Source organism: Cheilinus undulatus, linkage group 11, assembly GCF_018320785.1.
Source record: "Cheilinus undulatus linkage group 11, ASM1832078v1, whole genome shotgun sequence".
NCBI lineage: Eukaryota > Metazoa > Chordata > Actinopteri > Labriformes > Labridae > Cheilinus > Cheilinus undulatus.
In genome coordinates, this window is record NC_054875.1 from 14,460,356 (window position 1) to 14,483,570 (window position 23,215).

The 23,215-nt window shown below is 39.3% G+C and overlaps 1 protein-coding gene across 2 annotated transcripts in view; it reads right to left on the reverse strand.

Moving 5' to 3' along the window:
• The window catches only part of soga1 (suppressor of glucose, autophagy associated 1), a 150,580-nt gene that overhangs the window by 33,525 nt on the left and 93,840 nt on the right, over positions 1-23,215 (reverse strand). Inside the window, exons 5-11 of one of the 2 annotated variants that reach the window (XM_041798930.1) lie at positions 15,592-15,654; positions 11,982-12,149; positions 11,224-11,377; positions 9,920-10,490; positions 8,135-8,426; positions 6,613-6,846; positions 3,130-3,264 (exon numbers count right to left, since the gene is read on the reverse strand). In XM_041798930.1, the coding sequence (XP_041654864.1) occupies positions 3,130-3,264; positions 6,613-6,846; positions 8,135-8,426; positions 9,920-10,490; positions 11,224-11,377; positions 11,982-12,149; positions 15,592-15,654 (1,617 nt within the window). Of the gene's footprint in view, positions 1-3,129; positions 3,268-6,612; positions 6,847-8,134; positions 8,427-9,919; positions 10,491-11,223; positions 11,378-11,981; positions 12,150-15,591; positions 15,655-23,215 lie in introns of both variants that reach the window. The other variant, XM_041798929.1, reaches the window with a different exon arrangement.

Here is a 23,215-nt window from a genome sequence, read left to right on the forward strand (position 1 = left end):
AAGGTCAGCCAAACAAACGTCTTTTTATTCCTGTCAGTCACACGTGTAAGGGTGAAGTCACTGTTTATGTGTTTACAGTACTGTGTTGCTACCACGAGTTTTCACCACCACACCACATCAGTAACTTCCAGCAATTTTATGTTATTTGTTTTTATGTGTTTGTGCGTAATAAGCCTTTAATAAACCTTTACAGGGTGTGTTTGCTCAGGAGGAAGTAACTGGGGCTTACACAGCAGGTGTGGGTTTAAGATGTTTATTTTAAGCAACATGATCGTGGGTATAAGGGTTGTTTTTAACAATAAATAATGCTGAACAACAGTTATTACTACATGGAGGTGTAATTGATTGATTCAGGCTAACAAACTAATAACAGGCTAAATGTGCCTCATGTAGCTAACTGCAAGTCATTAAAGGAGAAACTGTAAATCCAATACTAATGCAATATCATTTGAATTTAGGACAAAAACAAGCATAGAGTTAAAACTATAAATGTAACTTCTGTAATTGAATTAGGCCATATGATAGCTACATGAAACAGGTAAGTCAGAACACTACTAGCATGCACCAAGGTGAAACATTCTTACACCTGTCTAATTCTGCATCCCTGTTTTTTTTTTCTTTCCTCCCACAGTTTTCTCCATAGGCTAAGCAAGCCAACCAAGACATCTCTCTCACTGTAATGTGTCCCAGCACCTCTTTGGGGCATTCCAGGCCAGGGGAGACATTATATCCCTCCATCTAGTTCCTTGTTGGATGTGCCTGTCTGGCCCAGATAGGCAGATGTTTACATCTGAAGTTTAAAGGCTGCTGTCAAGTGATGAGTCCACAATAGAATGTACACATGATACTGTGGCTTTACTAATTTCTATTTTAGCTGTTTAAGCTAAAAGAAACTAATTTTGATGATATCGCTCCTTATGTGGTGAGGAAAACGACATGTTAATTCCTGTTATTCTGAAGGGAGTTTGGTACAATTTTTCTCATGTCTTTCAGGTTTGAGGGAATCTAACTGCTTGTTGGCATTACACACAGTAGCTCTGCATGCATGTGCAATATTACTTTAATCCAGTTACGTAGTATGCTGGCATACTACATGTTTCACACCAAAATAAACATTTTAAATAGGCACTGGTCTTGACTACATTGTTATTCCAAACACCAGTAACTAGGGCTGAACGATTTGCAAAAATAATCTAATTGCATTTTTTTCCCCAAATATGGCAATTGCAGTTCAATATGCAATTATCATGAAGTTCCTCATCTTATGTGCTTTTCAACAAATTCGTCCAACTAATCATTCTATATTGTAACCTACATTCAGTCAGGAACACACTCAGCATACATTTAACCATTTTATTGCAAAATGGATTTACAGTTTTTTTTGCCGGAGAAGGCTCTGCTCCACAGATGCTCCCTGGGTATGTCAAGCAGCATGCTTTGACCTTCCAGGGAGTGCATGGCTAGGAACCCCATATGGATACATACAATTATGACAATGTGTATTGAAAACTAATTATTTCAGAAGCAATTAATTCACAGTAGCATGAATCTGAATATGAGGGTGCTTCAAGCTTAAGGCTAGAAAGGAGGAGGTTGGGGTGGAGGAGGTTAAGCTTTCCCAGCAGCAGCATAGCACCTCAGCATTGATGCAAGCAGGAATTACTGAAAAGTACGTCATATTTAAATGGACCGCTGTGTTGACACTTAAATGTTTGCATAATGTGAATAAAATCTCTGCTGCTGCAAAAAATGAATAAATTATACTGGTATTTTGACACCTTTCAAGTTAAAGCAATATTGCAACTTCTATTTGTAAATCACAGCAGGCCATATTGCAATTTATTCTAATTTGCAATTAATTGCACAGCCCTACCAGTAACAGTCCTAATTTTCAAAATGGTGCATTTATATCTACAACCATACAACTACTAAAGCTACTGCTACTGTTACAGAGGCTGTTTTACATGGAGTTGAATATGGTGTGCTTTGAGATTCTGGCTTGATTTTTGGTGTGTCTTGGGCAAAACAAGTTTCTGATTCTCCGTGCTAAAATCCCAAACTCTGCCTATGTTTAAAAAAAAAAAAACACCCACACTGCTATCACTGCATAGCCCTTTCACTCGTCTCCTCACAAGTCTTTTCCTGTTCTCTCCCCCACCTGTGACTTTAGATGTCTGGATTTAGGTTTCTTCATTTTAAAATAAATATACATCATTTAGTGCAAATGATCCTTCGTCTGCTATTTACCAGCGTTAATTGAAAATGTCAGCGATATAAACTCGTCCTGCTGTTGATAAAAACTGTGACGGAGCAGGTTTGCAGGAGAACCTTGAGATGTGTAGTTAAAGAGACTTTCAGTGAGCACAAGAACATCGATTATCACATTGCATAGAATTGGAATCGACATAAACCACTCTTCTTGTTTGGAATACAATTTCATTTTGAAAGAGCAGTTTGGATCAGAATCTACCATAACAAATTGTTTTCTAATCAGGCTTTAATTCCGATATGTTGTGTCCATGTAAACATACACTATATGAACAAAAGTATTTGGACACACCTGTTATTTGTTGAATTCAGGTGTTCAAATCAGACCCCTTGCCACATGTGTATAAAATCAAGCACCTAGCCACGCGGTTTCCATTTGTGATATAAAATGGGTCATTCTGAAGAGCTCAGTGACCTCAACCATGGTACTGTGATAGATGCTACCTCTGCAATAAGATGGTGGATATCCCACAGTCAAATGTTAGTGATAGTATTAGAAAGTGGAAGCATTTAGGAACATCAGCAACACAGCCATGAAGTGGAAGACCACATAACATCACTGAGTGGGGTCAACCACTGCTAAGGTGCATGGTGCGCAAAAGTCACCAGTGCAGACAACAAATTTATTACAAACTGAAACCAGATTAATCAACATAGTGAAAATAAAGACACCTGTGTACATATTCTGTGTCTCTATAGAATATTCATATAGAGATTATATATAGAGATTACGTTCTTGCAAAAAACAGGCTCCATTTAATGTGGGTACAACTGGGGCTGAAATTTCAGGCTCCTGAGGCTCTTTGATGAAAATGGTTTTGCCTGTCATGATAAGAGTAATTGTGATATTGAGCCACTCACCAGTGCTTCATCTGCTTCCTTCTCTCCCTCTTCCAGCTGGCTGATTTCCTGATTTTTCGTCTCACTGTCGTCTGATTGGCTGCTCTCTTCAGTTTGACCCTTCACCTCCACCTCTGATTGATCCCTATAATCAGGCTGCTGCATGCATGCATGGGCAAGTTAATGAAGTAAAAAAACAAACAAACAAACAAAAATAAAGGAGAGAGGGAGGGAGGGTGTGACAAACAAAAACAATGGAAAAAAAGAGGAAAACAAGACAAACACAACAATAAGAATAAAACAACACAACCAAAATGGCGTCCATTCATATGACAACATTGAGAAAAATGAAAAAACAAACAGAAACAGCTGTTCATGGATCTCACAAGACGAAGAAAAGGATGTAGAGGAAAAAGAGCTTTGTCAGAGACGAGAAGGAGAGAGTGGAGAAGAGAAAGAATAGGAGGATGGAGGGTAGAATGAACGGCTGGGAGGGGAAGTAAACAGAGACAGAAGAGGACACGGAGGAGGAGAAGAAGAAAGAGACGAGGGAGACAGTAATGGGAAATAGAGGAGGGCAGGGAGAAGGAAAGAGGGAAGAAAAGATCAATGGAAGGAGTCGGACAGTTAGGATGAAAGGTAAGAGCAAAAGGGGTGGAAGAGAAGTGAGTGCAGATGGGGAAGCAAAGCAGAGCCGAGGGAGAAGTAGAGGAAAGAGCACGAACAAGGTTAGGAAAGGGATGTGAGGTGAGTCAGGAGGGGTCAGAAGGAAGTGGGATCCAGGAATTAATGAAGAGGAGGAGTGAGGAGGAAGAGAGGGAAGTTTCAAAAAGGAGTAGAAGTGGACGTGAAGGTGAGGTGCAGAAAACGACAGTTATGGTGCCCGTGCAGAGAGGAAGAGGGAAGGAGGAAGGGGTGCAGAAAAGGAGGGGAAGAAAGGAAAAAGGGAGATCGGAGGGGTGTTGGGACTCAGACTTGGCCTCGAATGGAGTCTAAACATTTAATGTGTCCTTTTTACAACTTTGTGTTATGTCAGCCTACTCTAAACAAACTAGATGAGACTGAACAAAAAAAGCTGCCATTTAGGAGAAAGGTTCTTCTTTTCTTAGATGCAAAACACAAAATTACAAAAATATCATTATTCCTTAGAAAATTCTGATGAGTCCTTTAAACTAAAACTATTGACAGACGAAGTGTAGATTCTTATAGGATCAGTGTTGTTTTTTCATAATTATCCTGACAAATGAAGGCTATGGGAAAAATGTTAAAGAGGGAGCTATTTATGCATCATTTCAGAGTTAAAGTTAATTCCAGTGTGCTTTCGCTAAGACAGTTACAGATACACTGATGTTTAATGGCTGTGTCAGCCTGGGTGCGTGGCAGTGGCGTCACAGCTTGATTTTCATTTTGGCGTGCATGTTAACAAGCTGCTTTTAGACTGTCTGCATGAGCAGTGTCTTATGTGCCTGGTACAGACATCTAACGTATCAAGAATCTCAAGAATAGAAGATTGCCTGCTTTCATTGCAACCCATGTGTGTTTCTCTGCCAAAATAGACTGAAAGATGGTAAACAGAGAGCCATATTATCCTCGTTTTAGCAGATATTTTTGTCCACATTGGTGTAATAGGGCACAGGGATGACAAACTCCATACAGTTACACTTCTGGCTTGTGCTTTTAAAAGGTTTGGCATTTAAGTGGAGAATCTGACCGTTTTAGTGCAGAATGCTTTTGTCCTTAATTTTTCATGGCTCTGCTTGACTCTACAGTGAATCAAATCATAAATGGGGGCATTTATTGAGATAAAACTTATGAAGAAAGACAGGGCTGTGACAACAGGGAGCTGTAGCCAACACACAACAACTGAACCAAATTTCTTCAACCAAAAATGTGTCAAAGATGTTGTGCTCTGCACATTAAGCAAACATTAAAGTGTCATTGTTTTCTATAGTTAAAAAAATCCTACTTCCCTTATTTTTGTATGTTTTTTGTCTTATTAAAAAAGAAGAAATACATAAAAATGAATTAAAAAATCCCCCCATTTTTATACAGCTCCTACTGAATTTGAAAAAAAAAATCAAATAAGTAAAATTAGATTAATGAATTTAATAGATCAATTATCTATATGCCATTTATAAACAGAGCTTCAATGCTGGACGAGGCCAGATTGGACCACCACTGTGGGAGCAGGAGGCAATGGTCAGAAATCTAGCCAGAGCGGCCAGGAGCAAGATTAAGGAAGGAGTGCCTGCAGGACTCTAGTCAAGATGAATTTCAGCATATAAATGTATATATGAAAGATCAATTTTAATTTTTTTGTTTAATTCTACTTTCAGGTTTTGTTTTTTGTCAGCACAACTACTTGAGCAAAATCCGTGGTTGTGTAATCTGTTGTATGATATCATTCTTTGTTATGATTAAACAATGACACAAAAAAGGATTTAGTTCTTATTCTAAGTTGAATTCTCCATAAATTGTCAGAAAGACCTGAATTACTGATAAAATTGAGGGCAATAAAACCAAACGCTTTACTTGCACCTTTTTTATCCAGATGATTTCTACTTGATCTTCGGAAAATTTATAAAGAAGAGATTCACACACAACCAGAGTAAGAGTGGACTATGTTTATAGTTTTATGATAAATGCCAGTTAAAGCTGAACTGTGTGTCGATCAGTGGGAATGACTTTAAATGAAGCTTGCTACGAGCAGAAACAAACTCAAACTATTATGTTTTATTTATATGCTGATGAAATTATAAATCAATTAATGTTAGCCTTGATAAAACTTCTTTATCCATGCAACACACAGGATCCATTTGAGGCCTTTGGTAAAACATTAATACAAGGTTAGGAGTAAATATAAAAACATGCACAGGACATGGATGGCACTGAGTGGAGAAGTTTACACTTGCATGTCAGATCTGAATTCGTCTTATAGGTAAGCTGATTTTTCCCAGTATGAAACGTGTTTGTCAGTAAAGACCCGATTGCCCAAACCAAAAAGGATGAATTTGAGGATAAGTATAAGAATTAAACATGAATTGACGATTACTGATGTACTGGCAGCTTTGGAGGCATTTTTAAAATTCCAAACATTTGGATAACACCAGAGAAAACTTGTTTTTTTCTTACAAACAGATCATTAAAAATCTTTATAGTCATCTGCTAAGCCAAAATAAACATTTAGTTATCTCTTCTTTTGCTCACTTAATCTCCTGCTTGTGTAAGTCTTTAAAACACGTCTGAGACATCAGATTTGAGCTTGCCGTGTAAATCTATTTTCCACAGAGAGGAAAAACAAATCAGCATGTTCAGATGGGACTTGGAGTGTTATTCAGCCAAACTTAAAGTTAGGAAGTGGAATAAACACAAACTGAATAAAAGAGAAACTAGTGACTGAATCAAATAAAATCTAACTGATGCAAAAGCTTTTAAAACTGACAAAAACTTAAAGACACAGAGTGACAAGGTGTGAAAAGGAGGATGGTGCTTATTGTCTTTTACCTTCTTCTCAGCAGTGTTCAGTCCATTCAGAGTGTCACCAGAGGAGGGGAGGGAGGCACAGGGTGAAGCCAGAGGAGAGGCTCCTTCCACCTGAGGGTCCCTCACACCTGGAGAGGCTTTACCAACATTGTCTACCCGTTCGACAAAGCACTGTAGCTGGGCATGTAGGGCCTGGAGCCTGCTAGTAAGAGCACCAACCAGAGGCCTGTCTGCAAGGTCAGACAGCTCTGAAATCTATGGAACAAAAGAAATAACAAGAATGATCCCATACTCAGTCACTGCTGGCTGTAAGGGGACAGCCTGGTTTGATAAATGACAAGTGGTGCAGCTGATACTGCAGTGAGCTCAGCAAAAGCCACGAGGAAAGAGCCAGAGCAGAATACATGGGAAGAACATTTCTATCTGAAGAGTGTTTTTATCCTTTACATAAAAAAATCAGAAATAACTTTTGTCACCTCATTAATGTACTTTAGTCAAAAAGACTGATAAGTCATTCATATGATGGACAATCTGACTTCTAATTCTGAATCATTCGCAAGCAGTCTGATGATGACATTAACTCTTCATCATCTATAGCCACATGAAGGAAGAGATGGGCAGGAGATCTCTCTCTCTGACGGAGGGGCTACCAAACTTTTCAGCCTGTAAGGGTGTGAATGAGTAGGTGTGACCTGTGGTATAAATGTGCTCTGACTAGTCAGATGACTAGAAAAGTACAAGTCAATTTACCATTTACCATGAAGTCAGGGTTTGTGATTGAATATCTCTTCTCTTCTAAAAGTCAAAGACACAAAGGTCAGAGGAAATCAGATATTTGGGGGGAAATCAAAGCTGACAGAGCAACATAAACATAAATGCTGAGCAGTGCCAGAAGGCACCAGAAACAGACTCTGTTCACATTAAAGGGTTGAGGATACTGGAAAAAATGGCTTGGCATTTTAATTTCTTTCTGTGGTATAATGTAAACTGTATTATGAAAAAGAGGAAAAAACAAAAAGTTATCCAAATAAATAAAATTACTTCATGAAGAATTGGATATGGATTATTAATTTTTTAACATATGCTCATCATTTTGATTACGTCTACTTTAAGTCTGTTCTTTTAGCATGCAGGTATGAGAAAAAATGATTTGCAATGACAATAAATAAAATAGAGATTAGTATATATGCGGTCATATGTAAAAACTCCCTGCAAGATAAACACATATGGTGAGTGTCTTTGTAAACATTAATCGTTTTCTTTTAATGTGACTGTTCATTTTAAATTTAATGTGTTGATTAATATATTTACAATGCTGAATCGTATAATTTCTCTCTGCTCAGCAAATTCCTTCAAAGGTTCTAACAAAGAACTCTTGAGCCTTGAACCCTTTCCATTGTTACATAGACATAGGGCAGGGTGCATTCTTTGCAGTGCAATAAGATTTCAGAAAAATAGATTATAAAAGCATATTTTATGCTGAGGTTTCTCTTTCATCTGAAACCACAAAGAAGGAACAGTTCTGCACACATGGGACGTGTACCTGGCTGTAAGGTTTCTCCAGGTCACACGGCTCTGCAGCCTCATTGCAGACCTTGTGATAGATGGATGGTGAGGAGGAGAGGCAGTTAGACTCAGGGGAGGTCAGGAGCTGTATCGCCGTGGAAACCAAGCGAGCCTGATCCCTCATGGCCAGCAAGGCATCATGGTCCTTCTGCCCCAGGCACTCAGGGAGAGAGGTTGTTGCGTACGTGTTGTCCTCGTTGTTCTTTTTCTGTTCCTTGATCTCCAGGGCGTCGTTCTCACCCCCTACTGGCTCTTTTCGGTGGGGCGGGCTGAGGGAAAACAGAGAGAACATTTAAGAGTTCTCATCCTTGCTTTGATTTTAGGATTAAAAGTTTAATCCTGACTACAAATTGTTCATTAGGGCTGTAGCCAAAGAAAAACCTTGTCTGCTGAAATTACACCCACCCATCAACCGATCAATTTGGTGTTGGAGGGAAAATAAACCACCATACTACTTCTGACTCAACGTTATCAGTTACAGTGTCCTCATTGCACCCTCATGGTAGACTAAATCATTGGTTCCCTAGCTGGGGTCCGAGACCCCCCACGGGGGGCTTCAAAGACCTTGGTGTATTAACCATTACAGAAACATAAAAAATGATTTTGGTAGTTACAGATGCTGTTAATTTAGGGCAGCTGTGGCATAAACGTTACTTTGGGTGGTGGTCTAATAAATTTGTTAAGCACTGTATATATGGTAAATTACAAAACTATCGCAATCATTGTATCGCAATATGTCAATATCGGCACCCCTGTATCGTATTGTACTGTCAGATTCCTGCCAATACACACCCCTAGAAAATACATTCTATTTATTGACAAAGGTTGCTTTTTAGCTAACTAAATGAACACAGAAATTTTGTTTCCTTTGAGTTTTCTTTTTTTAAAGCTTTGTCCAGTGTAGGATTGAACTATCAGTGCGAAGTACTTTGCTGACAATAGGCAAACTTGCGTCTTAATTCTCAGTACACCCAGAAAGGAACATTGTGGAAGAACTTAAAAAAAGCAAATCAACTGAATTAAGTTCATTCAAATGTAGCTAAATAAACTTAGTTTAACTGCTTCAACAGATAATCATGTTCCTGTTAGGATGAGTCATGAAAGCTTTCACTATCCCTTTAAAATACTCAATACTTAAAAGCTGCAAAAACCTGCAAAAATTAAAAAAAAAGAACTGTCCCTAAAGACCCCCTTGATACCTGAAAAAATATGTCTGTATTATATTTATAAGCCATGATGATGTAAGCATTTAGCCAAAAGCACTGTGGTGATTAAATAAATTAATCCAAAGACTCTAGCTGGCTTTCTAATAATCTTTTGAGCTTATCTTTAGATCTTTTTCAGCTTAGCAAGAAAAGGGGCTGACATGAGTTATGGTTAGACTCATTTTTTACTGTCAAGGTTTTGGTAATTGTTTAAATCATCTTGATATAATACATAATGGTCAGATTCTGAGGAAGGAAAAATGAACTTTACTACTCTGACTTGTTGACTCAAAAGGAAGTCTGAGCAGTAACTCTGATGTCTTGTTCAGTAAAACAATAAATCCAAAATAACTGTTAACTGACTTTATTTTATCTTGGAAAAAGTGTCTTGTATGAAAAACGGTTTTGTATTTATTTACAATAATTACACAAGTTTTCAAGGATGTCATTTAGTTATTTAAAAAAATCTCACTGAAGCATTCACAGTAGAGATCTAAACAGTAGCATTAAAACCTCCCCAAAAACCTTAAAATGTAACATGAGAAATCTGATATTACCTGCTGGGGAGGCATTCTGCTGAGTCTCCGGCCTCTGCGTCCGTCTCCAGAGCCAGTCTTAGTGAGGAGGAAGATGACGAGGAAGAGGGGGCATGGTAGGAGGCCAGGTCACAGCGCTGAAGGTTGGACAGAAGCACTCGGTTCTCATACTGCAGCTTCTTCACCTTCCCGCTCAGCTCTCCAATCTGTAGCCTCGCCAATCTGAGCTCCTCCTCCTGGGCTGGTGCGTCCGTGCTGATAAGAACTGCCCCTTCCTGTATAGAATGGACCGGGCTGTCGTTGAGTAGCCCGTCTGTTAGTGACGCTAATGAACTGGATGATAGCGTGGAGGTGTGTGGTGGGAGTTCAGATTTATAGCGGTTAATCTCGTTCATCAGGAGCTTGTTTTGTTCCTCCATCTCGATCAAAGACCTCCTCAGGAGCTCCGCCTCTTCCTCTACAAACTGGAGGTGTCTCTGGAGCTCCATGACATTTTCAGATGAAGCCCCTCCACCGAGTACCATGGCTCCCCCTCCTAGACCAACCCCTGATCCCAGGCTGCCACCAACACCTGAGAGTTCTTGAGGACCGTCTAGGAGAATGGAAACAACGAGAGGTTAAGCGGCCCACTTGATTTATCATAATAATATATTTAACATAGACTATTTTTTATCTAAAAAATCTATATAAAATGGAAAGAAAATGTGGTAATTGGGACAATTAATTTTTCACTTTTGACAAACATGACTTAGATGAAAAGAATGTTATTTTGTACTGTAAGGCTGGAATGTGCAATCAGGCAGAATTTCCTTAGGGACTGAAAAATTTCTGTCTTATAACTCACCTTGCTTTTTCCTTGTTGTTATGTGTAGGTCTTTGTATAAGGTATCAAATCATATTTTCCACATGGATTCTTTCAAACCATGTGATGCTTGTTTTATCATGGTGTAATTTTAAGAAAATTTTAAAAAGCTGATTCAAGAACAAATGTAGCTTATGCACAGAGAGCTCTGCTAGCTAGTAAGCATTGACTACCTAACTCATCACACAAGCTCAAGTTCCTTTATACAAGAATCAGACTATGAAGATAAAGATTTTAAATCTTTTAATATCATTAATGTCCCGATCAGTAACTGATAAGACAAGATGGTCCAATCTATATATCATGATTACTTCATAATCAGGCTTTTTTTGCTATCTAAGATTTCTAATTTGCTGATGTTTCATATAAATTAATATAACTTCTCCCCGTAGAGAAGCTTAAAACTCAGATAATCAAATTTTTAGAAAAGGACAATAGATTTATTAGATGACTGAAGAACTACCTTGTGGTCCCTTCATGTCGTCCATCTCAGCTCGGAGTCCCCTGTTCTCCACCTCCAGCTCCACAATTCGTCGACTCAGCAGGTTGGCCTCTTCCTCCACAAGCTTAAGGTGGACTCGGATCTCTGCTTCCCGGGTATGGGGAGAATCAGCAACCTAGGTGTGGGGGCGAAGCATTGTTATCTATTTACAATTCTATTGAGACTGTTTTCAGCACTGGTTGGTAAAATGGCAAAGAAAGAAAGATTATATGAGCTTTTTAAAGCATCTTTGTTCTTTCCAAACCAATTCAATTAGACTTTTATAGAGTTTTCCCAGGCCCTTTCTGGCACTTGTGGTGATGTTCTACAAACCATAATTGCCATAACAGACTGGAGGTATTGTTTTGCTGCTCTCAGACGACGCTACAGAGTTAATTATTTGTACATGATGGACACACAGCATTTAGATTTTCCTTAGTTTGTTTCCAGGAAACACTTTTCCAACCATTTCACACCCCAAAATATGAGCTAGAGATCCTTTAATTCTTCTCATCTCCTTTGTGAGACAGTTTTTTGGTCTTACAACCAGTGATCTCTGCTCAATAATCTCGTGCTCCTCAGCAATCCCTTGTTTCATGGCCTTGTTCACAGACCACTAATTTGTCCCTGCTAATTTGCTCGTTTATCATAATCTGACAATGACAAACCTCTTGTTCTTGTATTAAATGGATTTAAAGCTGAAAATCTAGGTCTTTCTGTCCTCCACATTCACCGCTCACCTCCTCCACAGTGAGTGAGGCATTGACATCTCCATACAGCGACCTGTACTTGGCCAGCTCCTCCTTCATGGCCTCGCTGTCCTTCACCAGCTTGGTCAGCTTCTTGCACATCAGGGCTGATTCCTCTTTTGCAAAGTGGAGCTGACACTTTAAGTCGGAACTGTCCTCCTGCAGTGACAGGGCAGAAAGAGAAGAGAGCACCGAGGTGACATTGTTACAAAAACTGCTGCATCACAGGGAGGCTGACATGCAAACAGCTCTCATAAGAAGAAACGTACAGTAACTTTTGCATCCATGATAAAATGATGAATTCATTAGTTGAGATTAAGTTAAAAATTCAAATTAAAAGTAAATCAAAAAACTCTAATGATAAAACTTCTGGGGGGTTTAAAAACTTTTCTGTCAAGACTCAATACAGAGGTCTTCTGCATTTATTCCCAAAAAGTGTGAGCCAGGCTTTAGACATAGAAGATGCAGGGATGACTTATTTTTGTAGGTCAACCCAGAAGATGGTATTAAACAGGTTCCAAAGATAAAGAGCTGTTTTGACCAACTGTTTTTATATAGGATGAACAGTTTTAATAGGCACTGTGCAACTGTACCATCAGGTTCCCTGCTCCTCTCTCAGCCCAGTTTGACTCAGACTCTTTTTGCACAGGAAGCACCTGGTGACTGTTACAAAAGTAAATAAAGGGTACTTTAATCAGTCACTCTTGGCACAGAGGCCTCAGTATATGGGGATGGACAGACAATAAAGCAAGGATGAAAATGCAAAAAGAAGTAAAAGCTGTTCACAGACAGATAAAAGCATAGGAACAGGGCTCATGGAGTTTATTTAACGTCATTTTAATTACTTGTTTTTTAAACCAGATATATTCTTATGACATCATCCCTGGCATTTATAGGAGGCAATTAAGTTTGTGCTGTCAGACAGTTTAGGCCACAACCCATTACAGTTCCACAGATATTCTGAGATGATTTTGCTTTGTTGTGTTGAAAAATGGTCTAGGAAATAAAAAAGAAAAGGTAATGACGAAGAAGTTTGGCAAACATGTGGGTTTCAGCTGCCAGATGATGAAATAAGAGTCATGCCGTCTTTGTTTCTAGTGAAGCTCAAAAACAGAAAAAAAAAAACATGAAAATCAGAGGAACTTCAGAAAACACAGTCATTAGTGGTTAGCCTCAGGGCCCAGTTAGATTCTGAAATGAATATTTACAAGCCAATTTGCTTACAAAATACAGAACTGCAAAATTAAAATAGATCACAGCTGAACAAGCAAATAAAACTATGAAGAGGAAGGAAAGTGGCATTGTTAGTACAAGTGTGCTACCCAAAACCTATACACTGGTTATGGTTGGACAATTCAACTTTGATGAAGGAGCCACTGTTGTTCTATGAGGAGAAATGTAAAAAATGGTTAACAAATGTAGTAACAAGAAGGCTGTGAAGTCAAATTCATGTTAGCTATACAGCTAAGTAAATGTTTTTCAAGGTTTGCTAACATTAGCAATTAGCTGCAGGAGCTACCAGACCATGAGAGGCCAAAATACTGTTCTACATTGACTAAGAAGCGCATGCTATATCGTATTGATTACATTTTTGATACCTATAAAAGGATATGCAGCATCATCTACCTTTTTAAATCAAAGCATGGTTCAGCTGCCACTCATAATGATAACAAACTGTTTGAATTGAGCATTTAAGCATTTTTAAACAACCATTTAGCTTATAAACTATGCGCTAACTGTGTAGCATTTAGAGGCTAGCAGGAGAAAATTTAGCATTTAGCTGGCAAAGTAACAGAAATTTAACTCATGGGTTGACAGGGCTCAAAACGAAGCTAGAAAGTTAGTACATATCAGACTTACATTCACCAAGTGAACCAAACAAAGACTCCAAAAGTAGCTATTTTTCTCTCTCTTTGGTGGATGTGTACCTATGCTACATTAGCAACTGCATTTAGAATGTAAATAGTGTCAGTGTTGTTTTTTTTCAGATCTCTGTGGTGTTTTTCACCCCTCTTATTATCACAAAACAGAATTTTAGGCTTAAAAACCTGAATGAAACCAGGCTAAAGGAGATATTCCCCCTTTTTAAAGAGTCTGTCATGACTGACAATAACTAAATATGACCAAATCAGTCCTATATAAATAAGCTGCATGGTTATTTTGTTTTAGTTCCTTGAAGGCAATTGTTAATGATTAATGTAACTTTCTCCTTCCTCCCAAACTCAGAGGTAACTACTGCTGACCTTGGGTGATCCTGTGCTCCCATTCCTGAGAAGTACTTCTGTGGCAGTATTTGTTTTACGGCCTGTGGAGCTTTTCCAACCACATTAAGCAAGCCGAGAGCCAGTGAATTTATAGCCATTTATGGTATGTGGCTTGAAGAGCAAGCCTGGCCTAGGGTAGCTCAGCAGCTAGGAAAAGATGATGGTGAGGAAATTAATTTCATAGCAAACACCTCATGGAGTAATAAAGCACCTAGCAATGTGTGAAATGCTTTAGCTATGTTGAATCTAAACTAAGAAGGAAAACTTTCAGTGACAGATACAGTAGTCTGAATTTGTTTTAGGTGTCATAAGAAAGCAGCTGCAGAATGAAGGGGAGGCAGAGTGAGATGTCAGGGCCTGAACTGTAATCCAAACATAAACAAAACCTGGTATGCAAGGATGATATTAAATCCAAACACCTGCAGGACAAAGCAGAGTGCAGAATGTAGAAAGAGTACACATGGAGATGAGAGGGAATACAGAAACGGCTGATCTGTGTGGTACACACAGTTTGTTTGGACTGATAGAGAGCGAACCCCAGAGGAAATGGGTCACAATCACAAGAGACACAGTCTGCACAGTCATGAGCTGTCAGCCAGAAACACACCGAGGGATCAATCATGCCAAATTTCCAACATGAAGGCATTGATCTGCTGTCAAAACCTGACTCTCTTTCTCATTGTAACTCTTGTGTATGACAAGCAACCACTACTAAAATGCTGTCAAAATGATATTCATCGTAAAGCATGATCCTTAGCTGAAAAGCTATAAATGTACTTTTTTAAATATTTAAAAGCTTTGCCTATACCCTTGGGGTGATTTTTCTCTGCATTTTTAATTTATTTTATGTATAAAATGTGCAAATTTCTTGACTGGACATCCTGAATGCAATCGTGATGTCAGGCTTTGCAATTGCATTATTGCATAAAAGGAGAGAGGGGTCTGTATTTTTTTTCTAGCAGGGGGCAACAACATATAACATAAACACACTGAGTGTGAGCTTATTAGAGATTTATTTGTCCATCCATCATACCGATTTATTTATTTATTTATTTTTAACTGTAATGTTGTTGTCAGTCAATATATATCTGCCTCTCACTTTACTCCTTTCGACCCCTCTTCTATTTCTAATCAGGTGGCTTTCTCTATTCAGAATTCCATTTTTCAGGCACTTTCAACCCCGCCCCCCAGGACATCACATGTCTTTGGTCTCTGTGTGGTTTGTATGTGTTGTGCAGGTCTTTCTCTCTCGCCAGGTTTGTGTTAAAGTATTAGCGGCTTATTGATTTGTTGAAAACCACAGAACGTGAGCATGTGCGTGTCTGTTTGTGTGTTACCTGTGGAGCGAGCTTCTTGTCAGGTTTGTTGTTGGGTCGTGCTCCTCTTTTCTTCTGAGAGTTCTGAAAGAGAGAGGCACACAGGGGCTCATTAGAAAGGCGTGACACTGCATCGACTGTGAACTGTTTCGATGAGATAAAGGAAAAACGCTTCCTGCCTGACACAAAACAGACAAAGTGAGGAGATGACCTGTAGTGGAGAAGAGGAGTGGGATGTTAAATCTTTGCTGAAATGCCTTCTCCACGTATGCATATATTTGAATTTGATATAAATACAAGATACTTGTGCTGTAGAGAAGAGACCCCTGATCTTAAATATGGTCCTATGTGCTGCTGATCAGTTACATAACCTACCACACCGCCCTTAGCTGCCATAGCAACACCACTTTCAAAGACCAGGCTCTATACATTCATGCTGCAGGTAGTGACAATGCTGATACTATCAACCCTATTGCAGGGCCCATTATGAATGATCCCATAGCCACCCCCATCATACTACCCCACCCCCCTCCTCCCCATACCACACCATTAAGATCTCTTTATCTTAATTACTTTATTACCAAAAAAGCACAAACCAGCTTCAACAGATCCAGATTCATCCAGATCCTGCACATGCACGCTTTTGACATAAAAAGAATAGAGAAATTGTTTGACATTAATGCAAAATTGCTGATTTGTTGTTTTGCATGAAGTAATAAAAGAAGACCAACACTTGGAAGACAAATATTTAAGCATTCATGCTCAAAGCAAGGAGGACTCTGTTTGCTTGGTCCTGCCCTTAATTAAGAACTTGTTATCAACACCTTCAAGTTGTCACAAATTCATACTTATGGAATCCATACCAATACATGCAGAGTTCTGGTTTATTGGGAGTCATGGGGGTTATTTCTTACTTATTTCTATTTTCCAGTTGCCAGCATCATATTCACTGCATATGAGGGCAAAGATCTTAGTGTTATTGATCTTTTTATGTAGATCATAGCAAGAGAGTCAGTAAGCCCAAATGTTCCATCCATGTTCTTCGGCTAAGCCAGGGCTGGGTCACGGTGGAAGCAGGATAACCAAGACAACCCAAACCTCCCTCATCCCTCTTCCTGAACTCCTGATGAGTTCCAATACCAAACAGGACACAAAATCCCTCCAGTGCATTCTCGGTGTTCCCTGAGGTCTACTCCCACTTAAACATGCCTGGGAGACCTCCAAAGGGAGGCCAGATGCCTGAACCACCTCAACTGGTTACTTTTGGTGTGAAGGAGCAGCAGCTCTACTCCTAGTTCTCTGTGGATGTCTGACCTCACCCTGTCTCTAAGGCTAAGTCCAGCCACCCTCCGGAGATGTATTCATGGTCTCATTCTTTCAGTCATCACCCAGACTTCATGACCATAGGTAAGGATCAGGAGGTAGACTGACCTAAACCGAGAGTTTTACCTTCCATCTCAGCTACCTGTTCACCACAATGGATCGGCACAATACCCGCAGCACTGCTGATGCTGCACCGATAGCTCTGCAACTCTTTTTGTTGTTTTACATGAAACAGTTCACACAGATTACAGCTCACATTGTTTTCCATCCGAGATGTCATCTCTATGGAGGTACCATAAAGATCATGGTCACAATTGCAATCCTGTAATGACACCTTTGACACAGGGAGCTACAAATGTGGGGTTACAGGAAAAACAGAAAGAGAGAGTGAGGGACTGAGAAGGACAAATGAAGAGAACAAAGCAAAGTGGAGGAAATAGAAGAATACATACACAAGACAAAATAGCCAATAACTGTGCTGTATTGCTGCACCAACCCTCGGCTCATCCAAGAGTCTGACCAGTGAATTAGACTCTCATAAATCATCATCTTAGACTATTTCCACACGCAGAGTCAGGATGAACGCTGCAGTGCAAGCAGCTCAGCTCATCTGGTTCAGTCCGTTTCCATGGAAACAAGCTACTCTCTGCAACGAACCGGCGACAACAAAGAAAGAACTGGAGGAAAAAAAGGAACGATGGAGCGACAGCAATGTGAAACTAATAAATATCTAATCCAATCTTTGTGATCAGTGTTGAAAATGTAAATGTAACACTTTTAAAGGAAAGAGTTAAAATACTCTAACCTTCAAGCAGCTTAATAATTCCTCTCATGTCCAAGTTCAGATGCAGTGCAGCATCAGCAGGAGGGCTTCAATGTTTGACTATTTTCTGATTTTTATTCCCCTTCTTTATTACATCTTTCTCTATCCATTCAGCTCTCCTTTTCTCCAAACTCTCCCTCTCTCTTCTCACCACACATTTTTGGCTATTCCCCAACCTTTTAATTTTCATCTCCCGCTGTTCAACCCCCCCCCCTTCCTCTTTCAGTCTTCTAACCCACTTTAACATCAGTTTATCAGGATGCAAACAGTCAATTAATGGCTCTAAACTAACTGATCAATACTCCTGCCCTATAATGGAAACATTGATTCAGGCTGGAGGTTGAACAGATGTCGGTACCATTGAATCAGGCTTTTAGCTGAGCAGTGTTTAGTTGCAGAAGGTTTCCACGTGAAGGCAATTAATTCAGGAGAAAGCCAGGAGACTGAGCTCATGGTGCTGAACATCAGACCTGGTTTCATTTGCATCAGGACTTCATGTGCTGAAAATACAAGAAAGAGATACATTTGGCCGAATTTTGGTCAGATTTATGGATAAAAATGGTACATGGTAAAAGTATAAATAAAAAACTTGAAAAAATACTTCATTAGTGGTGAGAACAGAGAAGGAATAGTTAATATTCACAGTACTAAAATGTAGAAGCAGTATTTACTTTTTGATAACTCTCAGTACATTGGAGCTTCTGTTTGTTTTACTTGTAAATCTTGCTTTGATTATGTAGACATAAAAACACTGTTTTAAAAGTTAGAGTGTTGTGAGCACCATAAAGATGCTGGACTACATTGATCATGTAATGAGGAAGACCAGGGGGAAAAAAAAGTCTTTACAACTTTCAAGTTTCAGCGCATAGCGCTTCTTTTGCATTCCTTTGTCCTTTAAGAAATGAAAACACTTCATAAATTGTGCTCTTTAACTCTTAAGCACAAAACAATATGCAATTTCATTCAATTTCTCTCAGTGTTTTCTGATCTGTCACTAATTAAGGCTGAACGATTCTGGGACATAATAGAGATGTACCAGTATCGTTAATCTCTCTGTAGCCCAGTCAGAGAAGCATCTCAAAACTGTCATGGACATGTGACAGTTTCAAAAGATAGGACTTGTTTTTCTAGTGGAGCAGCGTGGGAAATGGGAACTACAGTTTCAGACCTTGCGTACCAATCTTCCTTTGCGCTCCACTTGGTGGCTTGATCTAACAGTGTGAAAAAGGTGGAACTGAGCGACAAAGTGGGGCAGCAATATGCCACTGATGCATCCAGCCCACCTTAACCAAAGAAGAAGAATGACAAAGGTTTTCAGATCGTGGGAGCCCATAGGAACTTTTAAACCCTATGTGTGGAAGCATTTGTTTCCTGGTGTCAAGAAATAACCTTGCAAAGCAGATGAATTTGTTCGTTTTTGTGGTTCTTGCTGGCGAATCCATCCTGCAAAGCTCCCGTCTGAACAGTTTGGGCCCGGTTAGAAAGTAACAGGACCAATCAGCGTTGAGGGGCAGTACTTTTGGGTGCGGCGGAGTCGTGACGTAAGCAAGCAGCACCAAGAGACCGGTGCAATTATGGTTGAAGAGATCCGCATGGATGCTGCTATAGCGTCAGTTTTATCAGAATTTGATGACATTTATTTTTTAAAAGAACAAAGAACAGCACTGAGTTGTTTTCTTTGCAAAAAAAAAAAAAAAAACAACAACAAAGGTCTACAGTCCCCATGGTTCATGTTATGCAGCTCTCTATGGAGTTTACTACTCGGTAGCGGCTAGGACATCACAGGTTTTGTTGCTCTGATTGGCCCGTAAAGATGTGACAGACAGAACGTTCATCTAATCAGCCTTCAAGTTTTTTTCAAAGGCTCTGCCCTTTCCCAACACTGTCTATGCGAGGTTTCCCAGATGGATGTGTGAAAACACATCCATCGGCGTGTCAGGTTAGTCAAGAAATGAGTAATGAGAAAAGGTGACAGACAAAAAAAAAAAAAAAACAATATGCAGACCATGCCAGAATTTGATGACAAACTTGATAGGGGATACGAGTCACATCAGGAGCCCCTTGGTAAATTATCCCCCAAAAAGATTTGCAGAGATGCGTGGGGCAGAATCCGGCCATGCAAAAAGACTCTGAAGGAATTGTATACAATCCCACTTCCCCACAACAACAGGAGGGTTCAACAGATCACAAGGTGTATTGGTGAATATAGCACCAAAGACTTTAGGGCGAGGGAAAAAATTAATACAGCATATTCTGCAATATATTGTGTCGTATCTTCTGCCAAGTATCGATTTTTTCAAATTCATTGATAATATGAAGTGATGTCTATGATACTGGATAAATAGCATTAGTTGTTTTTCTAGCAACTGCTGTTGTCCTTTGTCCAGTGAGGTCAGCAGAGGTGACGGTCATACAACAGGAGAAAGTTAGTACAACCAACATGGCAGCACCATGGAAAGGACATTAGAAATGCAAGCAGGGCACGAACAAAGTGGACATTACACATGGGGTTTTCGAGGAGTGCTGCATGAAAATAAAATGCTGCAGTAATATGATACACATGAAGGCAAGGCTAATGCTAGACCAACTCAACAGCTGAAAAAATGGTACAGATAGCAATATTTCGCAATACTCTGTGCACTGCAAAATGTTTAAAATCATAATATATCGAATCATGGCATAAGTATCATGATCATATCGCATTGTGGGGCCACTAGTGATTCCCAACCCCTAAAAGACATACAGCTGTGGTTGACAACAAAGGTTTAAGAGCCAAAGTATAAGTTCAGATTTTCAAAGTGCAGTTGTACTTCCAAAAGTGCCAATGTTCAAGTCTTTATTTGTTGTTTTGGGAATTTATTTGGTACCACAATAAATGCTGTACCATGGACTTCTTATTGAAGTATTATGTTACCATTAGATTCAAATACCGTTATATCCATAAAAAATAATCTAATTGCAATCGTTTCTCCCTGATATTGCTATTTTGATTTGTATTTTTTAACGGACAAAGGCCATAAATAATTTGAAAAAAAATATTGTACTGTCATGACATTGCAAAATCGACTGATTTGTTAAATTGAAGGGAATGATCATTTTTATGCCATTCTCATTCTTTGAATAAGAAAGACAAACACAAAAATGGGAAACTTTAATAAAAATGTTGACACTTGAATGTCCAAAAATGGATTAAACTGGTATTCTGACACACAATTCAGCCTGAAGAAAAATTGCACCTTCTGCAATTTGAAAATTGTAGTCAAGTCAAAATGTCTACTGTATGTGTGAGTTCTTACTTAAACTTTGTTTCAAAAAGTTTCCTGAACTCACAAAATACATTCCTGGAGAACAAATCAATCACTGGCCTTGTCCATGTCACTGACTGACATAACTTTTTTTTAAATTCTGTAATAGGAGCAGAAAAGTGAATGAGTAATAATAGAAGTAATGAGACACCTGAACAGCCTCAACCACAAACTGCTGAGTCAGCTTGTGAAAGACTTGTCCCAGCCGATAATCATCCGTCTGAAACCTGTCTGGTTTGCCACAAATTGCCAGTTATATCAACAGGCCAGCAAGGCTTAGCTTTTTATGTATCTGTTTAATTTAGGAACAACCTGAGGCTGTAAGAAAAGGATGTTTTCAGGAAGTCAGCTTTTGGATTATACTTTAACTTGTGTATTTTTAACAGATCAGGTGTGATTGTGTTTCCTCTCCTTTTGGTTTTGAGAGGAGAGCACAAATAAGATCCACAAACCAGACCCACAAAAACAAAATACTTAGATTTAAAAGGCTGCAAGTGTGCACGTCTCATTCTCACTTTTACAGAAGTATGCCTATGATGTTCATTATTCATGGTTTAAGAACTTACACGCCGTGACCAGAGACCAGAGCCTGCAGGTCTCCAGTTACACCGCAGATAAGATATCAGACCGAGACCAGTGTTATCTGATAACATAATAAAGAGCTTCAGGATGTGTCCTGTGCTCTTCCAGCTGAAACAAGCTTCTATTAGGTATAACTTCACTGTTTGGAGATTATTCCAAGGAAAACAGCAGAAAAAGTAAAGGCAAATGACAAGAGTGAAAAGTCAGGGAGACCGATAACACCAGGGATGGCAGAGTGAGAAAAGAAGAGAGAGATGTTGTCATTCCTCCGTCATGGATGAGGAAACAACACAGCACTGTGAACTCTCCTCCTTCTAATCCAATCTGATCTGCAGCCCAACCAGCCGTGACTCTCATAGCAGGCTTGGATCAAACACAGAGAGAAAGAGCTGATGAAACACCCTGAGGACAGATGGGAAAGTCTGGTATACTGGCTATTAAAGGATAGGAAAATGTGGGAGAAATGATGAAACAATGAAACTCTTAAAACACTGATGATACAACCTCTACATGTCTTAGGACAGGGAGGAAATGAGGACAGAGAAAACAAAGGTAAAGCTTTGAATACAGAGAGGACCACAGTCTTTTACAGTCATTCAAAAGCTTAAAATAGGCACAAAAGAATGAAAGCAGTGCTGTTTCACCTTAACAAACTAAAAAGTGCTGAATAGAGATGTTCCCACTGCTCTATGGGTGACAGAATAGAGCAAAGTAGCAACACTTTTACAGTGTGCTGATATAGAAATGATTTTAACAGCCCTGTCAGGCTAGCACCCGTCACACAGGTTAACTGCTAAAAGACGAGATGGCACTCTGGGGATGGGGGGGACGGCGAGAGAGGAAGCAGCACACAAATCTGATTTACTCTCAGTGAACAGACTAATGTGAACCACGCAGCCATGAAATCCTGGGAGCAGAGGAGGAGAGGAGAATTTCATGTTGAAATGGATTTTAGGTCTTTGTATCCTGATGCTGTTACTATCGTCCTTTTATTTTTTGGTATCACAATTGTGGGCCTCTTATTATTTTAATTGTCTGGTCTTACTTGTGGTGTCTTTTACAGCTGTATGTAATTTTCCTCACATGATATGACTTTGGGACACTTTGGGTGAAATTCCAGATTTCATAGTTCACACCTGCAACATATGAAAGCCTCCTGTGTATTATTTACCAAAGTGAGATGTGAGCTTTGATGCTGCTCTTTGTGGATGTTTGATAAGTTCAGGGTTAGTTTAGCTAAGAATAAAAACTGAAAGCAGGGGAAAATGGTAAATGATAAATGGACTTGAGCTTGTATAGCACTATTCTAGTCATCTGACTACTCAAAGTGCTTTTTACAATGCAGGTCCTGCTCACAATCATGTATACCTGCCAACACATTTACAAAAACACCAGCAGTGTTTCTGATGTTGAAAATGCACACAGGATGTACATTTAAAAATATCAATTCCTGGATATTTTGAATCGATTCAGAATCGATATTAAAGTATGCGACTGTGAATCCATATTTTAGGGCACCTCTGAAGATCAAAGCCCTTTAAAGAGGACATGCTTTAACCTTTCAAGACAACTTTATATTGGTCTCAGAGGTCCCCAAAACATGCCCTGTGAA